Genomic DNA, 19,874 nt, shown 5'->3' with positions numbered 1-19,874 from the left:
CTGAATTAGTCCCCTGCTCATATCATGCTACAGGTGAGGCCGTATGGACACTAGTGTTGATTTGCAAGGAGTGACTCGTTGTAGCATCATTTTTGGATGACAAGCAACCCTCATCTAAAATGTTATGGATTTTTAAATCAATTGAGTCCAGCCGTAACAAAATGGGATGTAATATCAAGGTAATCTTGTTGATAAGATCCTCTGTGTTGTAGTTTTGTGGTAATTCTCTTTAGTTGCGGTAGCAGGAACTATGATTGACAGAGTGGGTAAGGACTTTCTGGGTTTCTTAGATTTAGTTTGTGCTGGATCTTTTAGAGTTCCTCTTTTCTTTTTTACCTGATGTAGTTATTGGCGTGGTAGAAACGTTTTTAGTGAGTTGTTTGGAGGAAACTGTATGATCGGTAGGGTGTGCCTGTGTAATTTGTAGGGGCATAATTTGCTCTTGGGAGCCCTGGATATCTTGGTCTTCTATGTCATTGTTAAGAATCAGCTGCGAGCCATTACAAGCAAAACCCCCCTCCCCGGAAGACTGTCTTTTTTCTGGTATGGCAATCTCCTCTGTGATTACATTGGTAGCTTTGAGCAAAAAAGTGTCAAAGGTGGACATAGTTACCCCTGCAGAGGATGTTAAAGTTGCCTTTTTCTTCCCCATGACTGACCTGAAACGTCAACAGTGTACTCAAAAAGCTGCTACCGATAGGTGGAAGTTAGAGGGGGGGCGCAGCCCAGCCTCCTCCAGGCTCCTCTGGGCGTGGATTTGGATCGCCCTCGCCCGGGAGTGCCCACACGCGTCCCGCGCAGTGGGAGAGAGTACAGCCTTTTGTGGTGATGGGAGGGCTGGCTCCACTTCCCGCACCAAAGCAGAAAGTGGCAAAACACTGGGGGACCGAGTCCCATCCCATTTGGCTGTCCGGTAAATGCAGGCTCCGAACCGGCCCTTGCTACGTCCCACGCAGCGGGAGAGAGTAGAGCCTTTTGTGGCACTGGGAGGGCCGGCTCTGCCTCCCTTGCCTTTTGCTGCTAGGGATGAGTGCAAAATTCTCAGTGAGACAATAAAGAACACAGACTCAGTGCAAGAACTATTTGGGCATTGTATTGCGTATTTCTTGCACCATTGCCTATTTCTTGCACCATTGCCTATTTCTTGCACCATGCTGTAAATCAAATGCAGTCGCTTGGAGCATTGTGTAATCAGTAACTGAACATCACAATTTAACAGCCAATTTTAGCACCAGAGTCCAAGGAATCTTATTGGTGTGTCTTATTTATAGATCTGCTCCTTTTGTTTAGCTATAGGGCTAGGTTTTGTGAATGATTTCCAAGAAAACTCACTATAAAGTATGGCAACATGTTAAAAAATATGTACTAACTTGAGTACTATATCTTTTTGGTTTGCTGCCTTATGACTGCTTCAACAGCACTTTTCAGCAAGTTTACTAGACTGTTGGCAAACCAATGTCACATCTTCTGAGAGCCTTTCAAAAGCATCTCCAGCGCCGAGTTGGAGCTGTGTGCCACAGGCCCCTTGGTATATAGTATGCAAAGTATCTTCGCTCAATGGCAGAAAGGCTCAAAGTGTGCCTAATGTTTAATGAAATATTTTCTACCAGATGGCCCATCAAGACAGGACACTCTGCTGATATCGCCACGAATAAAACAAACATTTTGAGAATCAGAAAATCTCTGTTTCGGGTCACATGCCTGAAGCTGTAGAAGGGCCTTCCCAGTTCTTCCTGCTGGTATCGGTGGTGAAGAACAAAGATACTAGTGGATGTACGTGACACACAGTGAAATATGTGAGATGTCTAGATTGAGCAGGAATTCAAGATCATCAAATATGGTGCACCCACTGACATAGTTGTATAGAGCAGAGTGTGCCACAAGCTTTGAGCGTAAACTCTATTCTGCCATCTGAACTGGACAGGATGCTCCATTGGGCCATTGGGAAACATTGCCAGCAGTGCTATATGACAAAACTAGAGTATGATGTCCTGTGGAGAAGTTCAAATACCAAGGGCTATGGTTAGCAACACTACACATAGCTATCACACAAGCTAAATATTATGAAGAATGTGCTGGATCTGGAGTAATCAATGTGTGGTCCGACAGTGATGTAAGATGGACATACCAGTGGTCCAACCATGAATGACCTTGAATCTCACTTACATAAATCTATTCTACCAGGAATGCTGGGAGTTTGGTGCCTACAAATAGCTCTCCTTTTATTAAGGTTCACTACAAAGATCTTTGTACTTATGAAAGAAACAGATTTCAGTCCAGATGATAACACTTAAAACCAAAACTGCTGATTTCCCCCATGCAACTACTAAAAACTCTAGAGAAACCACAGTTGTATGTAGAAGTAGATGCTTCAACCCATTGGTGGGATTACCATCCGGAACATTTCCACCTTCAAAAAGCAGTGTTCTCAGATTGAGAATAATTGGAACCCATTCGTAACTGCTTCATATTCCTTGGCAGTCATGCACTCAGGATTCATCAAGATGCTGGGAGCTGAGAGAGAGCATAAAAACCTCAACATCCCCCTGGAAGCTTGGTACCCTAATGCAGGGCAGCAAAGTCAGCTTTGGTTTTGTACTGATGTGTGCTAGTTTCCGTTTACCCTATGACAGCACAAAATATGATTATTTTTCATCCTTTTAGTTCACGACAACATTGCAAAGAGAAACCAAACTATGCAAATCAAACTGGAGCCACACATCTGAGTATGATCAGACGTGAGCCAGAGAGCTCACTGTTCAAAGGATCTAAGCTGCATTTCACTGATAAGGCAAGACAAGGCTGAAAACTGTCATGGGACAGTTGTTACTTGTGTTCCCTGAGAAAGGGGAAGTGAAATAGCAATTAAACTTGAATTGTTCATTTGGGGAATGGCGTATGCTGATTTGCATACAGTCAGTCACTGTAATGCACAGTCAGGAAAACGATAATGGACTAGAAGGCAGCCCAGATTAGCTCTCAGTGGCTGAGATTAATTTAAACATTTAATTTATTGTCTAATTGTTTTCTCTTGTTCAAACTGTAGCAGGACATTTTGAGTAATCTTGAAGCAGATGAAGCTTGTCTAATCACTAAACCTTATGGCCTGTGGAAGTTCAACCCTCATCCTACTCCAGTCACTAAATAATTCAGGCAGTGGCAGCTGGTGACATTTCAAAGTGGTGGAGCATAACATTTGGGGATTCATTTTATGGAGTGATCGAGTCCAGCAGATATAAGGGCATTCAGCCCATACATCATTCACCCAATCATCCCCCATTAATTAATCCATGTTTCCATCATCCACTGCATTCATCTGCTCAGGTGAACATCCTTCGAGAGACTCTCCCATTCACTCATCCACCCACCCAGCCCCCGCCAAGCACCCTGCTAGCAGACATTGTGGGCACTCAAGCTTTTGGTCAGGAGATGAATCTAGAAATGAGAACGCAGCACTACAGGGTGATAGAACGCTGTTCAACAATGCACTTAGAAATATCCCTTCCTCGGAGAGGAGCCTGAGGCCAACTTGTAATGCAAATTTCGTGTGTCCAGTTCATCAAAAGGCAGACGCTTGAGGGTTAATTCATAGCATATGTCCTGCGCCAGCAGGCAAATCTTCCAAGATAGGTCAGGGTGACAGAAAACTCATGAGGTGAGTATCAGCGCACGCTTGAAGTTACTAAATAAACATTACTATGTGGTGAGTGGCGTTCACGGGATGCATGGTTTAATAAAAAGATGCTGTCAATTAATTTCTCCCCAACCCCGAGATATAAAAGAGCAGCGGCAATAAATTCAAAGTTCCAGAACATTAATACAAATTTAAAAAAACATGAAAAGTGTAACTATTTGTAAGCCAACTAATGTGGTCCACACAAACCATTGTGCTTAGGTTGTAGTGTACAAACATCTAATCTGTGATGGGCACCACCTTCCGTAGTGCTGTAAGCATGTCCTGTAAGGGCACATACAGCGCTGAGAGCAGGCATGCCTGACGATTAGAGGCAGCCCAAAGGGATCCAGGCAGGTGAGATTAGGCCCGTGGGAAAAGTAAAAACCCTAGATAAAGACTATTTCCAACTCCCCTCATGCACATTGTCCCTCAAGCACATTGCCGTCACTGGTGCTGTGAATGAGGGGAAAGCAGCGTCATTGCGTCACCCTTTAAGAAACATGACAGATCACTGTGTGCCAATGAAATATACGCACAGAGTGACTGATCATGCCTCTAGAGATCCCACACCCCGCTGCCTTCAAAGCACAGGCTGCGGGGACAGTGGTTCCAGTATAAAAATGTGTACACACGTTTTCAATGTTTAGCAATATGAGGCTATGTATACTGATCCCAGAATGCTCTATGATTTGATGCACATATATGCAGAAACTTGAAAGCAAGATTGATGATTCTTTGCTTTCAAAATGAAATGTGCTAAACTACTGTAACATTTTATGTGCCTTTTTTTTGCAGCATCTTTTAGTAAACTGTGTTTATGTATGATAGATTTCCCAAAAATATTCATACTGGAAAATTAGTGTAACCAGTTTTAATAAGATTATGGGAAAAATGAAAATAAACCAGCATTATTAAAGCCAATGGGTCTGAAATTGTTGGTCAGCCTTTTGCTTTTGTCAATGCATGACTTGTTTTGGCATGGTTTTTGTAAAACCTTGTTGGTGTGGGAGCTTCCAAGCCCTCATTGTAACAAACATTGGCAAAAGCAAAAATTGTTTTGGTCTCAAAAAGCACACATTGCCACTGTAGTTACTGGCACTGTACAAAACGACTGTGTGTCAATTATGCTCCTTGTGAAAGAACAGAAGCTGTCACTCACTGTGAAGCTGGCAGATAGACGGAGAGAGACAGAATTTTAATAAACACAAAAGGTCATGGTTAACACCAGACCTAAATAGGGGCCCAATTATTAAAAAAAGTCTCAAAAGTGTCCTTATGATATTGCATTATGTGCAGATTTGTGTGAATTCACAAGACTTTACAGAAGTAGGCCAAGAAATAGTACTCCTAGAAAATATTTCTGAACTGCATTTTAGCATGAGCAAATGTATCTGAGTGTTTGCAAGTTCCCTTTCCCTCCAACTACTTTTTCCCAACCCTGGAAGAACTTTTATGTCTGCCATTGTCAGGAGTACATTTCCAACCTTTCTCAGTATGGGAAAAGATTAGAGAAGAGTTGGTGAAAACCCTTAAAACATGCAAGTTACTAGGTTTTCACAGACTCAAAAGGGCATTCCAACCCTGGAACTGTTGCTTACCATTACATTCAGCGCCAGTATGTAGATCTGCAGAAATGTGGCAACATAAGGGAATTGCTAGTATTCAAACCCTACTATGGAAGGAGCCCTGGCATAATCAGCAAGGCTCTTTTGGAGCTCTTATATAATGAGATTGCTGCCATATTTGTCACTGCATTACATGGCTCTAAAGGGACAAGTGGATTTTGTTATAGGACAAGTAGATTTATGAAGCAACCCGCCCCATGGACAAGTATATATTTTAATAACTTCCACACCCCTGTTTTATACTTTAAGTGAGAGCAAAGCAAGGATTGGTGGGGACAGGTGAACCAAGTGCTCCAAAGGAAACCAGGAGGCCTCTGTTGTGTTGCCCCAAGCTCCACAATAGAGTGATGGTTCAAGGAATGCAGTGACCAAGTAAGGTTCACCACAGTTCACGACCTTTTCAACTTGACTTTCGCACTGGATTTCAGCTGCCAGCATTGCCAATCACCCACATTAGCCACCCCTCTTTGACTTGTTTCACTGCCCCCTCAGGCTGCAAGCCTAAGCTACTGAGTGCGCAGCCAGGTGCCCAGTTCTGGGAAAGGACTTATTTCTAAACTTAGGCACTGGGCACCTCACATGGGGAGCAACGCCCCTGAAGAGGAATCTTCCCTGAATGCAGGGGAAAAGTCAACCCCCTACCTGCCGATACCTTACACCTTCCACGCTAGAATTAAAACAGTTCAACTCATCATGAAGGAGAGTTGCTGCAGTGATTGTTCTTAATAGATTCTGACTTACAGTACAGGAGCTAGGACAGCCATACATCCACTCTGAAGTTTGTTTTAAACACTGTCTGACGAAAGCCCCACCCCAAACAGTTGTTTAAATACAGCAAATTACTGCATGGTATAATAGCATACTTTGCCCTCACTGAGCAATCGTTATTGTTTAGATATACTTCACTGGTGCTTCCTCCTAAATTTCTCTCCTGCATCTCTAGATATAGCTGTTGCATTCCTCACTGTTAATGGCAACTGAACAACACACTTGATCATTGAATGGTTGACTCAGTCCTAAAGATTAATGAACATGTACATGTACATTGATGGACATCTTACTTGGCAGGGACAGTATCTATTTCCCACTCAGAGCAAGAACTTTGAAGCTGTTTTATGTGGCCAACCTATCCTCTACATTGTTGTCTATTCTTGTGCAGTAGTACCTACCCTGGGTCTGACCCATCACTATTTTAATTGGTTCTATAAGACTATCATTCCTTCACTAGAGATGAAGTGCTCGAATAACCACAGAAGGCGGACCAAAATAAGGGCTGATGTGCAAGGCCTGCACTTTAATCCTGAGCTGAATCTGTCATCTTGACCTCATGAAGGATACTTAATCCCTGAAACATTAATCCGAGTGACGTTGGTCTCGTGTTTCATGTAACACCTTCTCGTGCACCAAATCAAGTGCTCCCCTGAGTTGGATGACTACTCTGGGCTGTAGGTGATCCTGCTTGTGCAGTGTCTATGGAAGCAGTGTCCCATGAGGAACAGGGTCAAGACAGATTTGCATTTGTCTGGGTCTAAACTGGGGCGGCATGATGAGCAGAAGAATGAGGGATTTACCCCAGATCTTTTGACTGGGGGTGAATGTTTGATTTGTTCCGCATTCAGTTCATCATTTGTGTGACTTTTGCAGTACAGGTCTCCAGGAAAAGGGTTCCCACTATTCCTGGGCTTTTCAACAGGCACTTGGGTCATCAACTAAAGGAAGGCAGTGTTTACCTCTGGTGTCTCTCTAGCGTGGCCAACCGCTGTACATTGTGCTCTGCGGCCTATTGAAGACTGAGCGACTTTATGTCTCAAGCCAAGTATACCTGCTTTTGCAAGATGTCATTGACGAAGAGGTGCATCTGCTTTAGCATGGTGTATCACTTGGCCTCAAGTATACCTCTTGGACAGTGCATCTGAGATGATCACATACCTGCAGTTGAGCACTTTGTGTCCATTTGGGCACCTCTTGAGAAGATGTGTGCTCCTTTACACATGTAGCAGTTCAGATGATTTTATGGCCGTCCATCCCAAGAAGGCCAACAAGACATTTTGTCCACCACAGAAGTAGTACTGAGATAACATAGCATACATACAGATCTGTCAACTTCAACATGTGGAACAGCAACTAAAACAGTAATGAATATGATTAAAGAACTTACTCAGATGCAACTAGAACAGCAGGGCGACTCCTATTGGACAATCGATCAATGAACATTTAGGTAGATGAAAGCATCAGGGCGTCTGACAAGTAGCCTCACTATAATTGATTAAGGACAAGAATAAGAGGGATGGTGCGTAAATACATAATTCTTATTTGTCCCTGGATGAACACACCTATGTTTTTCCAAGATTAGGAAGAAACAAACAAATTATGTGCACTCAACAGGTCATCAGACATGTAATGATTTAGAGCCAGATTGATCAGGACTTTGTGTTGTTTTTACTTTGTGGAAAGCTACGCAAGGGGAACGCTAAAGCTTAATTAATATTTACAAACCACACAGAGGGCTATTTGCGGCTTCCTTGTGTGACTTTGTAAAGAAATGTAACGCAACCCAGTGGCTTGTGCTGCTTTACGTTTAATTTCAAGCTGTGAGATGTTCCATAGGTGGATGAGGGGCCTTCCCATGCATCAGCCCCTGGATACTGGGGCATTCTCAAAATGACTAGAGCTAGTGAACCTGGGAATGTGTCAAAATGCTACACCTTTCTCAGTGTGGCGTAACAAGGAGAAAGAGCTCTATTTCTCGTCGTTATTTCCTCTTTCCACATGCACAGCATTCTGCAGTACATAGAAAGAGGAAAATGCCTCTAAGGATGCTCTCTCCTTGTGCTGGTGCCCAAAAACATCCCTGCCTGTAATGCAGGCACTCTTTCACTACATTACAAGTGTGCCTGCATTGGCGATTGGCAGCACACAATGCACCAGCACAAGGAGAGAGCACCCCCCAGCACAAAAACATCCCTGAATGTAATGCAGGCACTCTTTTACTACATTGCAAGTGTGCCTGCATTGGCGATTGGCAGCACACAATGCTCAAGCACAAGGAGAGAGCATCCCCCAGCACAAAAACATCCCTGCCTGTAATGCAGGCACTCTTTAACTACATTGCAAGTGTGCCTGCATTGGCGATTGGCAGCACACAATGCACCAGCATAAGGAGAGAGCACCCCCAGCACAAAAACATCCCTGAATGTAATGCAGGCACTCTTTTACTACATTGCAAGTGTGCCTGCATTGGCGATTGGCAGCACACAATGCACCAGCATAAGGAGAGAGCACCCCCCAGCACAAAAACATCCCTGAATGTAATGCAGGCACTCTTTTACTACATTGCAAGTGTGCCTGCATTGGCGATAGGCAGCACAAAATGCACCAGCGCAAGGAGAGAGCACCTTTCAGCACAAACACATTCCTGCCTGTAATGCAGGCACTCTTTCACTACATTGCAAGGGTGCCTGCATTGGCGATAGGCAGCACACAGTGCACTAATGCAAGGAGAGAATACAAATGCTGCATATCTTAGTAAATATGGCGCATTTCTGATCTTTCTCTTTACACAATACAGCGCAGTAACTTTGCTTGCTGCCCTGTGTTGCGTGAAAGATTAGTAAATGTGCTCCCTAAACTGGTGCTTTGTGAGTAAATTCAGCATTAATTAATTAAAAAAAGGTTAAGTATATGAGTTGCTATGAATGTTTTTAAGGTGTGTTAACAGAAACTGTTCCTTTCTGATTATAGTTCTCAGTGACTGTTACTAATAAACTGATTTGTGAGCATAACCAATTAATCTTGATACCAAGTCGACAAAGATAAAGTTAATTAATGTCTGTGTGATAATTCTGAACAATTGTGATTTAATTCTACAGGTATGTAACAGAATTTGTAAACCTAGGCAATGTTTCAGCTCTTCGAACTTTCAGAGTGTTAAGAGCTTTGAAAACTATTTCTGTGATTCCAGGTAAGAAGTAGTGGTTGGTGGGAGGTGTTAAATACATGTCTACGTCCAACTGTTTTCTTGTGTCCTCCTGGCATTGTGTTTGTGAGTGAAACTGTCTGTTACATACACAATATTTTTGCAGAGGTTTTGGACCAGGGCAATGTGACATCGACAAGAACATTCGGGGTTCTTTCTCCGAGCATTGAAAACAAAATGTGGCATTCCAGGTGAGAGCCAGGTTAAACCTTTGAGCTGACCCTTGAAAGCTTACAATGGCCACTAACACATGAGCCAAGCCGTTGTATTTCCAGCGGGCCTAGAAAAATTAACTAATGCTTGCATGAAATACTATAATTGTCATCCTCTCTTATGGCTGCAGCTTTGGATGTTAAGTCTGCTTTTTTGCACTCTCTACATACAAAGCTTATTACCTTTTGGGATTAACTAGTGCTAAAAATCATACCAGCAAGGCCAGTGACGTAGTCTGCAAACAAACGAGGCACGTCAGAATAACATATGACTTTATGTAGCCTGCAGTCACTTGGCACTCAATTTATGACGTCATCGAAATAGCTTCTAGCATACTTTTGTTGATACCTGATTTTGTTCACCATTTAAGAGGATGACTACAGATAAAAGCATGGGATTGAAAATTACATTGAGGGTCAATTTGAAAAAAAGGAAAACTAAAAAACAAGAGGTATGTCACAAAAACATAAAATATTACAATGCATTTTTGGGCCCTAAACAGCAAGTTGCACACTACTAACAGTACAAACGATAGAGAGCAGAGCATGGGCAATCCGCAATAGTGCAATGTGAACGCGACGACTTTTTCCTATGGTGGTCATGTCCCGATTGAATGAACCAATTGCTTGCCTTTTCTTTAAAAATTGCTTTGTGGAGTGTATGCCGTTCGTTTTCAGAAGCTGTCTTGGGCTTTTTAAACTTTATTTTTTATTTTTATTTACATGAACTGAATCAGTGATGCTGCTGCATGGTATTTTTTCAGCAAACATTTTAGTTTTTTACCTTTCTAACTCACTTCCTTTCGGAAAACCTAAATGTCCGTTCTCTCTTTAGGTTTGAAGACTATCGTGGGAGCCTTGATTCAGTCAGTGAAGAAGCTCTCCGATGTCATGATTCTGACTGTGTTTTGTCTCAGTGTATTTGCCCTAATAGGACTGCAGCTGTTTATGGGCAACTTGAGAAATAAATGTCTACAGTGGCCTCCGGGCGATGACGCGTATGAAACAAACGTGACTTCCTACTTTAATGCTACAATGGAGGCAAATGGAACAATTTACAATAGAACAGTGAGAACATTTAACTGGAAGGAGTATGCAAGTGATCCAAGTAAGTAATGACGGCACAGCTGCTATGACGGCACATATCCTGTGTTGATAATGTAAACATCTAACGAGGAAAAGCAGTATTCGGTGCCGTGTAACAGACTGTCAATCACGTTGCTTGATGTTGTTTCTGTATATAAGGTTCTGAAATACAAATCAGTTTCGCAGAGCTCGTCTGCATCTTTTCTTCAAAGGAAAGGTCTCATTTAGGGTTGGGCTGATAGCCCCCGGAGGCGAGGACCACCTTCATACTGTGGGTTCCCCATCTGCCTGTAGGAGATTTTTCTGCCTTCAGTGCCTCCCACAGACACACTGAAGGCAGAACAGCCTTATATTTTTCACACGCTCGGCATTCTGTTTTTGTTTTCCTGAAACAAACTCCCACTCGCAGAGCAGTTCCAGTGATGTTGGTACTAAAAAGCCTCAGATGGCAAATGTATGCAGGGAAATCCAATGAAGATAGCCCTTACCCAAATAGACTGAGGTGACAGTCACTCTCACCCTATATCTGATTGACCCTTGGGTGAAGGGTTTTTGCTGGCAGAGCCTACTGTGACTACATCAGAAGAAGTCCTGCATTTCCAACACCTCCAAACGGTCAACAGCACTGAGAAGTTGTCGGACAAGACATCTGTATTTTTTGGGTTATGCTCCTCCTCTGGAAACCTCTAAATGACCATTCAGATTCCTTCTTGTCAAGAGGAGTTGTCAGTCTTGCTCCCCCTCCAGATTACTGACGAAATGAATTGAAGAAACACCAGCTTTTTTGTAAATGCACATTGAGCCTGAATAACCCTTTATAGTATAATACGTATGGCCAGTCCATCCAACCATTCATCCATCCACCCATCTGTTAATCCATCCATTATTACTATCAATTCTAAAACCACTCTTTCATGACACTTAACTCTTAGGCTCTTAAAAAACAAAAATGTCATTATTTAAGAAATGGGAATTCAATGTTTCAACAAATCTCTAACCTGCATATTTTGGGGACGCTTTGGTGAACATTAACACTGTTCATTTGATGGTCTCTTATTATGTGCATGGAGGTGCATGCCAATGTTAGATCTCAGATAGATGACTGATCATTCATGTTTGTGTCCATCATCATAATATGCAGTCTTAGAGTATTTTAACTGCAAGTGCTGAAATTAGAATTGAATGTAAGAAATCATGTCCTTCAGCATGTCTTCATTGTATTAGTTCAATATAATTCAACATTTTGTAATGCATTAGAAGTCATAGGATACTTTCCGCTATCACTTATCACAGCACAAATATAATTTCATGTGTGCCATCCTTATCACTGATGATTCAGAAAAGGGGTTGGTGATGGATAGAGCATCTGAATTAAGCAGAACACTCATACCCAGTCAAAAGATCAGGGCTTGATCCATCACCGTTTTTTAGCTCACTGCACCATCCCAGTTCAGAACCTGGCTACATGCAAATTAGTCTGTCCCTGGCCCAGTGCATCATGGGACCAGGGCAGACCAAACTACCAAGCCAATTCTTTACTGGAAAGGAAACAATCTTCCGGGTACCGGTTTCTGGCAGTACAGCCGTCTTTGGCCCGGCTTGCTTGAATCCTGATGGTGCAGTGAGCAAGGGACTCACATCTGAGCATACCCTTCCACGCTTGTGGTAGCCAAAACGATTCAGAAAAGGGGGTGGTGATGGACAGAGCATCTGAATTAAGCAGAACACTCATACCCAGTCAAAAGATCAGGGCTTGATCCATCACCGTTTTTTAGCTCACTGCACCATCCCAGTTTAGAACCTGGCTACATGCAAATTAGTCTGTCCCTGGCCCAGTGCATCATGATCTTTTGACTGGGTATGAGTGTTCTGCTTAATTCAGATGCTCTGTCCATCACCACCCCCTTTTCTGAATCGCATTGGCCACTATAGGAGTGGAAGGGTATGCTCAGACATGAGTCCCTTGCTCACTGCACCATCAGGATTCAAGCAAGCCGGGCCGAAGACGGCTGCAATGCCAAAAACCGGTCCCCGGAAGCTTGTTTCCTTTCCAGTAAAGAATTGGCTTGGTAGTTTGGTCTGCCCTGTTCCCATAATGCACTGGGCCAGGGACAGACTAATTTGCATGTAGCCAGGTTCTGAACTGGGATGGTGCAGTGAGCTAAAAAAACGGTGATGGATCAAGCCCTGATCTTTTGACTGGGTATGAGTGTTCTGCTTAATTCAGATGCTCTGTCCATCACCACCCCCTTTTCTGAATCGTATTGGCCACTATAGGAGTGGAAGGGTATGCTCAGACATGAGTCCCTTGCTCACTGCACCATCAGGATTCAAGCAAGCCGGGCCGAAGACGGCTGAAATGCCAGAAACCGGTCCCCGGAAGCTTGTTTCCTTTCCAGTAAAGAATTGGCTTGGTAGTTTGGTCTGCCCTGGTCCCATGATGCACTGGGCCAGGGACAGACTAATTTGCATGTAGCCAGGTTCTGAACTGGGATGGTGCAGTGAGCTAAAAAACGGTGATGGATCAAGCCCTGATCTTTTGACTGGGTATGAGTGTTCTGCTTAATTCAGATGCTCTGTCCATCACCACCCCCTTTTCTGATCCTTATCACTGATGTTAGACTTTGTAAGAAATGACCCCACTTTTGCTACGGACCCCTCATTTTGTTCTGTTAGATTTTGCTGGCTTTATGACTCCGTGCTCTTTACCACTGCTAAACAGCAGTAAATCCCCAGTGCTTCCACTTATAACCTATTCTGTACAGTGGAACTTTCTGTTTTGCCCACTTAACTTCCCTATAAGTCCACTGTAAAGCTGGCTAAAATGCATCTATGATATGGATGTTTAAATGTGGTATGTCAGTGACAATGTGTATTTTCACCTCTTATATATTTGACAAAACTGTATGTCAGTGGACAGCATCATTGTGCCCTTGCTGGGCTAAAGTTTAAATGTTCTGCACCAACCCATGTGAAGAGAAATTTCATTTCCCATGTAAGACAAGCCTATTTGTATATCTTCATAAGTCACCTCTAAAGTGTGCCTTGTAATCCCCCAGGGCAGAGCTTTAAGGCATTAACATTGTGCACCCTACATATTGGATTTAGTGTACTCTCATGGCGAACAAAAACACAAAAGCTATTTCACTGTGTAGGCTTTGCTAGAATTTTCCCTGAACATGCATAGATTAAAATCTGTATTTCCTAACTATACCTGGTAAAATGCTGGAAAACGTATTCAAATTATTTCTTGCCAAAATTCTGATTTTTGATAACTTAAGTAGATGAGTAACTTGGGGGCGTTGCCAAGCCGAGCTGCAATATGGCCGCTCTGTAAGAGGGCTCTGCCGGCCGTGCACTTATCCTTGCAAAATCCTGCGGTAGGAGAAGCCATCCGCGCCTCAGTTTGACAGCATTAACTGAGTTCCAGTTGCACCTGAATGAGGGCAAAATCGGACATCTGGAGCGGAGCATAGTGCATAAACGCTTGTGTGGTGACATGAGGCCTGGTATCGCAAAATAAACGAGCCTTGCGGTGTTGTGGCGCAGCAACCCGGCAGCGAGTCAACAACATCTGCCTGTAATCGTAGGTGCGTCCGCGATACCAGCGGCGTGGATCTGGACGCTGAGAGAGTATCGTCAGAACCCCCTGAAGTGGACCAGATGTTCAAGTAGCCGGAGACTGCGGGCGCCGGGTGAGGCTGGCTTGGAGGACCCAACCGCCCGCTGCTGAGATACACTGATACCAGAGACGCGAGGGTAGCCGATCGTAACGGACTCCCCTGCGTGAAATAACTCAGCTTTGATGTGGATTTCGTCTGGGGAACTACTGAATCGACGTGGAGCACAGTGAGTGCAGTGGGGCGGCCAGGTGGTGCCATATCACACAGCTTCATACACATAGTGGTCAACCCCCCTTGAAATAACAACGTGGGCCTGCTGCCCGGGGCTGGGCATACTAGACGGGGGCGATCGGGTGGACATGCAAAGGCCCATATGATGTGAGAGAACGTGGTAGCGCTGTTGGACGCCCGAGCCTGGGGTGTGTGCGGTGCTTAATTGTGAAAACACCTCTCTGGCAAGGAGATCCGACAGCAATATTGGGAATAACCTGGGCTGTCAGTTTGGTAAACGTTGCGGGCCTGTGAGAGAGGTACGGGAGCACACTGGAAGGCAGCAGCCGAGTGATAAGGCATTGGATGGGAACATATACCATTCTTGGCAATCACAGAGGTGCACAGATGGCCGGCATTGAAGACGCGTGCCTCCCTGGATCTATGTGAATGGTGGGCTGCTCGTATCTGTGGGCTAATTGGACGAGGCAAGCAGAGGTGCCAAGACTGTGATGCCATACACTAACAGGTACACAGCGTGCAGAGGACTACCGAGGCCCTCACTATTGTCGCGTTATTACAGGGAGGCGTGGGTGTAGTAGTAACGAGTTCCGCTGACTGGTGCTTCTGATAGCTAACCTGTGCACAAAGCAGAACAGCAAAGTCACAAAGCCTGGCCAAGCCTGAATGACAACTAATAACTGTGACCGGCGTCCTAATCAGTAGTTTACTTCTTAAACAAAACGCAACTAAGCCTTGCCCTGGGATCCAAATTGGTGTTGCGGACACTAACACTACTAATCAGTGAATTTAATATGCACTTGTTGAAAGGATAAAGAACGTAACAGGAAAAACAGGTAAATATCCGGCGCCAAAACTATTGCAATCTAACTTCTCAAGCCTCAATCAAGGGGAAGCACGACCCCAAACAACCCTGGTAACATTTGAAAGCAAAAGAGCCACTAGACAGAAAGATGCAGACAACGACCTGGAGATAAAGCAAGCATCAGGAGCAGAGACAGAGGGTCAAAATGATGATCGAAGATCCCTTTTATTAGATATGAAATCCAGCTTAAAAACTATAGCGAATAAATTAGATAAACTATGAACACAATTAGATGCGGTCAAGAAAAAAGTTCATATCTACGAAACTAGACTAGAGCAGCTGGAAAATCGCACGTCAGATGCGCACGACTTTCAGATGGAAGCCAAGGAGCAGCTATTGCAAATGGACAAAGTGTTAAGCATTATCATGGCCAAGAACGATGACCTCGAAGCTTGGTCACATCGTAATAATATCCGTATAATGGGCATACCTGAGACCACCGCAATAATTAAAATGGAGACCTACGTGGAGGAACAACTACAAGAACTCTTTGGACCAGAACTATCTGCCATGTTCGTGGTCGAAAGAGCTCACCGCACCCTGGGCCCTAGACTACCAGTACACTCGATGCCGAGACATATACTACCCGTATACTGAACTACTGCAACAGAGATATTATATTGAGATGGGCAAGAGAATGTAACACCGTCCCCCACAAAGTAAATAACGTATTTTTTATCCTGACTTCACTCCTGAGGTTCAGGCTGCTAGACAAGAGTTCCTACCAGATAAGAAACTTCTCATACAAGCAAATATTCCATATGCTATACTCTATCCAGCAAAGCTGAAAATATCTCATTAGGGAACATCACACCACTTCACGGATGCCAAGTTGGCCGTCAAATTTGCCAAACACATAGGGAAGAAGAACCGCTCGTTAACAACTAAGGGCGCTGGGTCACCGGAGGCCAGGTTGAATGACAATGATTGAAGTTGGTAGCCGTGAATTGGCTTGCTACATGTAGCAGTGAGTGATTTAGTTGCTGCCCAGATAACGAATGATATTTGGGGTGCAGAGGGAACCGGCTCACCTCAGGTGATACCTATATGCATATACACTGGAAAGGTGTTGAACTTGTGCGCTGAACTCTTCATTGATTGCACGGCCACCCCACCTGTTAGCAGGGTAGTATGCCGGCCCCACCATCCACTGCCTGTTAGCAGTGTAGTACGCCAGCCCCACCATGCCCCCAGGTAGATCTCCCATGCCTAGGACATGGGCTAGTGTTTGGGTACCGTATTAGGTTCTAAGAAATTGTGGGTATATAGCACAACCTGATTGGGGGCTTGGGTGGGTCGGGGGTATATGGGATTTCACTGTTTTTGTTGTGTTAAGTATGGTCAGATTACAGCACTATGGACGGTCATTAGAAGGTACCAAACTCAAAAACAGTTTAGAGATAGAAATACCAGCATGCCACAGGCCCTATATCCGGGTAGCACATGGAACTAACACTCATGATATTGTAAAGCCCTGACTCCCAGGTCGAGACCATGAATGGCACACTACACAACTAGAGACACAATGACCATCTATACATTTTTATCGTGGAACATCCATGGAATACATGACCACAGAAAAACTAGGCTAATACAAGCCTATTTATCCAGGCACAATATAGACATATGTTTTTTTTATAGGAAACACATATCAATAGTACATCTATGCTGAAACTCCAACATAAAAGATGTGGGGACATATACTCCATATTCTCCAACTATGCCTGAGGGGTTGCGGTATTAATTAGGGAAGGCCTATCAGACTCACACATAGACCCAGAAGGCAGATTTATCATACTAGCTGGTAAGCGAGGACAAACGCACATAACTATTGCAGCAGTGTACGGCCCAAATGTGGATTGCCCCGACTTCTTCCAAAATATTTGGCCAAAAATTGTTATGATGGGTGGTGACACAGTGTTATGGGGAGGCGATTTCAATGCTATCCTTAATGGTGATATGGGTAGAGTGGGGAGCCACTAGTAGACTATATCCCAAAGCTGGGGCCGCACTGAACAGTATGACCCAGATCTTTTGACTGGGGGAGAATGTTTGCATTGTCAGCATTCCGTCCATCATTTGTTTGCTGAAACACTTTTCGCCCTAAGTGGGATGGGTATGCCCAGATGTGGGTCCCTTGCTCACTGTGCCACTGGATTCAAGCTAGCCTAGCTGAAGAAGTGTGACATACCCTGAAACTGGTCCCAGGATGCTTGTTTCCGGTCCAGGGAGGACCTGGCCTGGCAGTTCAGTCTGGACTGTTCCCATGAGGCACACGGTCAAGACTGATTTTCATATGGCTGGGTCCAAACTGGGGTGGCGTAGTGTGCAAAAGAGCAATGGAATAACCCAGATCTTTTGACAGGGGGAGAATGTTTGCATTGTCAGCATTCTGTCCATCATTTGTTTGCTGTAAAACTAATTCATATGGCATGGTATTGCCCCCGCATATTTAGATATTGGACAGACATTTTTAGTAAGATAGATGCCATATTAGAAACATACACAACTCCTGAGCTCACAGTAGGCATTTTAGGATACGTTCAGGGTACACCAGCTGAGACTAGAAAACTGCATGCACTTCTACTGTTATTAGCTAAGCGCAGAGTTGCAATACATTGGGGTGACAAACGTGCACCCTCAAGCAAGGCACGGGTACAGGATATTCGTTTTTGTCAGAACCAGCTATCAAGGTATTGGAAACTGATGCCAACACAGTCCAGACCAAAATATATCTGGGAGCCGCTCTTAAGCTGGCCGCGCACAATTTTGTCAAACAGCAATACCTCCACGAGGGGAGAGGCAGAACACTTGTAGATGGTTAGCGCACCGGCTTGGGAGGTTGCTCCCCTGATCTGATCTAATGTAACCTGACAATACACTGCCCTGCTCATCAGAACACGCAGCGCAATGAGGAGAACACAGACAGGTGTATAAAACTCTTCTGGATTAGAATAGGCCCCATGAAATGTGTTGGGATCGCAGGGAGGAGACTCAGGGCTTTTCTCATAGGGTATATATTTCATAACGAGGTGGGATATCCAGTGCTACTGATTAACATATTGGTGAACCTCTCTATAATTGTGCAATTTTACACCGATACTCATATAGTGCTGTACCACTTGCCTATATTGTACTGATTCTGACCCACAGACCAGTTCTGGTTGTTTTTTGTTGTTGTTGTTTGGTTCTAATTCTAATGTGAGATATGTACGAATACCACACCTCTATAACAACATTGGTACATTTGAGTATGTGATTATTGTAACTGGTAAAATTACAATAAACACATATAAAAAAAAAGTAGATGATAACTTTATTAAAATTTACTTTGTGCTGCCAGAGCCACCTAGCTTATAACCAGAGTTGTCACTCATCTCTTACAGAGCTGAAAAGCACGTGCTTGACCGAGAAGTGTTAATGACCCTGGCTCAAAATATAATTCCCTGACTCTGAGCCTAGAAAGGGTATATGGGTGCTATCCTCTGACCACTGAATAGGCATTAGCTCTCTGGGAGTAGACAGGATTAGGTAGCAGAACAAAAGGATACCCTCGAACTATGTCTTTTTACTTGAAGATGCCAGCCAGAGCGTCTTCTATTTATTCCCAAGACCTTCCTAGACAGCAAAACTCCAGTCACAGTTGGGGAGAGTGCCAGTTTGGACCCTGTCCGATGGGGGAAGAGCTCATCTAAATAGGGGTGTGGTAAAAGGAGCTAGAGGAAGACCTGCCTGGTGGCCAATGAGTTTTGCAATATTAAAATGGGGATTCTGGGGAGTTTCACAGTAAGGCACAGAGGAAATGCTGTACAAGGAGGTGGGGTAGTAATAGAAAAAAGTGAGGACTGTGTGACAGATTTTCCTCATTGAGTGGCTAATGCACAGGATAAACTTGGCCCTTTCAATACCACCTCCTCAGAACGTTGCTGGATCGGGCAAGACTCCTCCACGTTAAAAAAGGCCCTGCTGGACGAAAAATTACCCCGACTTCTTCTGGCACTCAGGGAATGGAGCTGCCATACAAGGGTAGACTCCTGTTTGCCTGCTTCATGAACACAAAAAGCAGATGGCCTCCTGGCTTCAAGAGAGTTCATCTGACCACAGACGACAGGAAATTGCAGGGTGTAGGCATGGGGGACCTTGCAATTTTGACACCCCAAAAATTTACCTCAACAGACTGTCCACAAATCGATGAGCCGGAGGCGATGTTAAACCTCAGGTTCATGAGACAAAGGGCCTCCGGGTTAAGGCACCTCCCAACACATCAAAAATATAAAAAATTCCATCAATTTAGTAAAGGGCCAAACTAGTAACTGAGTTCTTTGTCAGTGGAGTAGATTACGAAAATTAGTGTGGTACAAGTTAATTGCCACGAATGCTCTTAGCAAATAGACCATTACAGAGAAATGAAAAAATCAAAAACATTCAGAGTCCCAGGTCAGTTGCAAAATCGGGAGAGAAGTGGACAGCATCCTTAACAGAACAGAAACATTTCTGACCCACCCCCAAATATGAGGCTTTCATAGATTATTTTTACATATGAAATTAGCAGACTGCAGATTCATAGTGGTATGATAGAA

At 44.0% G+C, this 19,874-nt stretch overlaps 1 protein-coding gene across 1 annotated transcript in view; it reads left to right on the top strand.

Annotated features, from left to right (window-relative positions):
* The window catches only part of LOC144823277 (sodium channel protein type 2 subunit alpha-like), a 942,252-nt gene that overhangs the window by 276,706 nt on the left and 645,672 nt on the right, over positions 1 to 19,874 (top strand). The window contains exons 6-7 of the mRNA XM_078681632.1: positions 9,171 to 9,262; positions 10,325 to 10,597. Of these exons, the coding sequence (XP_078537758.1) occupies positions 9,171 to 9,262; positions 10,325 to 10,597 (365 nt within the window). The remainder of the gene's footprint in view (positions 1 to 9,170; positions 9,263 to 10,324; positions 10,598 to 19,874) is intronic.

This window comes from Lissotriton helveticus, chromosome 3_1 (assembly GCF_964261635.1).
Source record: "Lissotriton helveticus chromosome 3_1, aLisHel1.1, whole genome shotgun sequence".
Lineage (NCBI taxonomy): Eukaryota > Metazoa > Chordata > Amphibia > Caudata > Salamandridae > Lissotriton > Lissotriton helveticus.
Note: the sequence above shows the minus strand (reverse complement) of the source record. Positions and strands in the feature narration are given on the sequence as shown.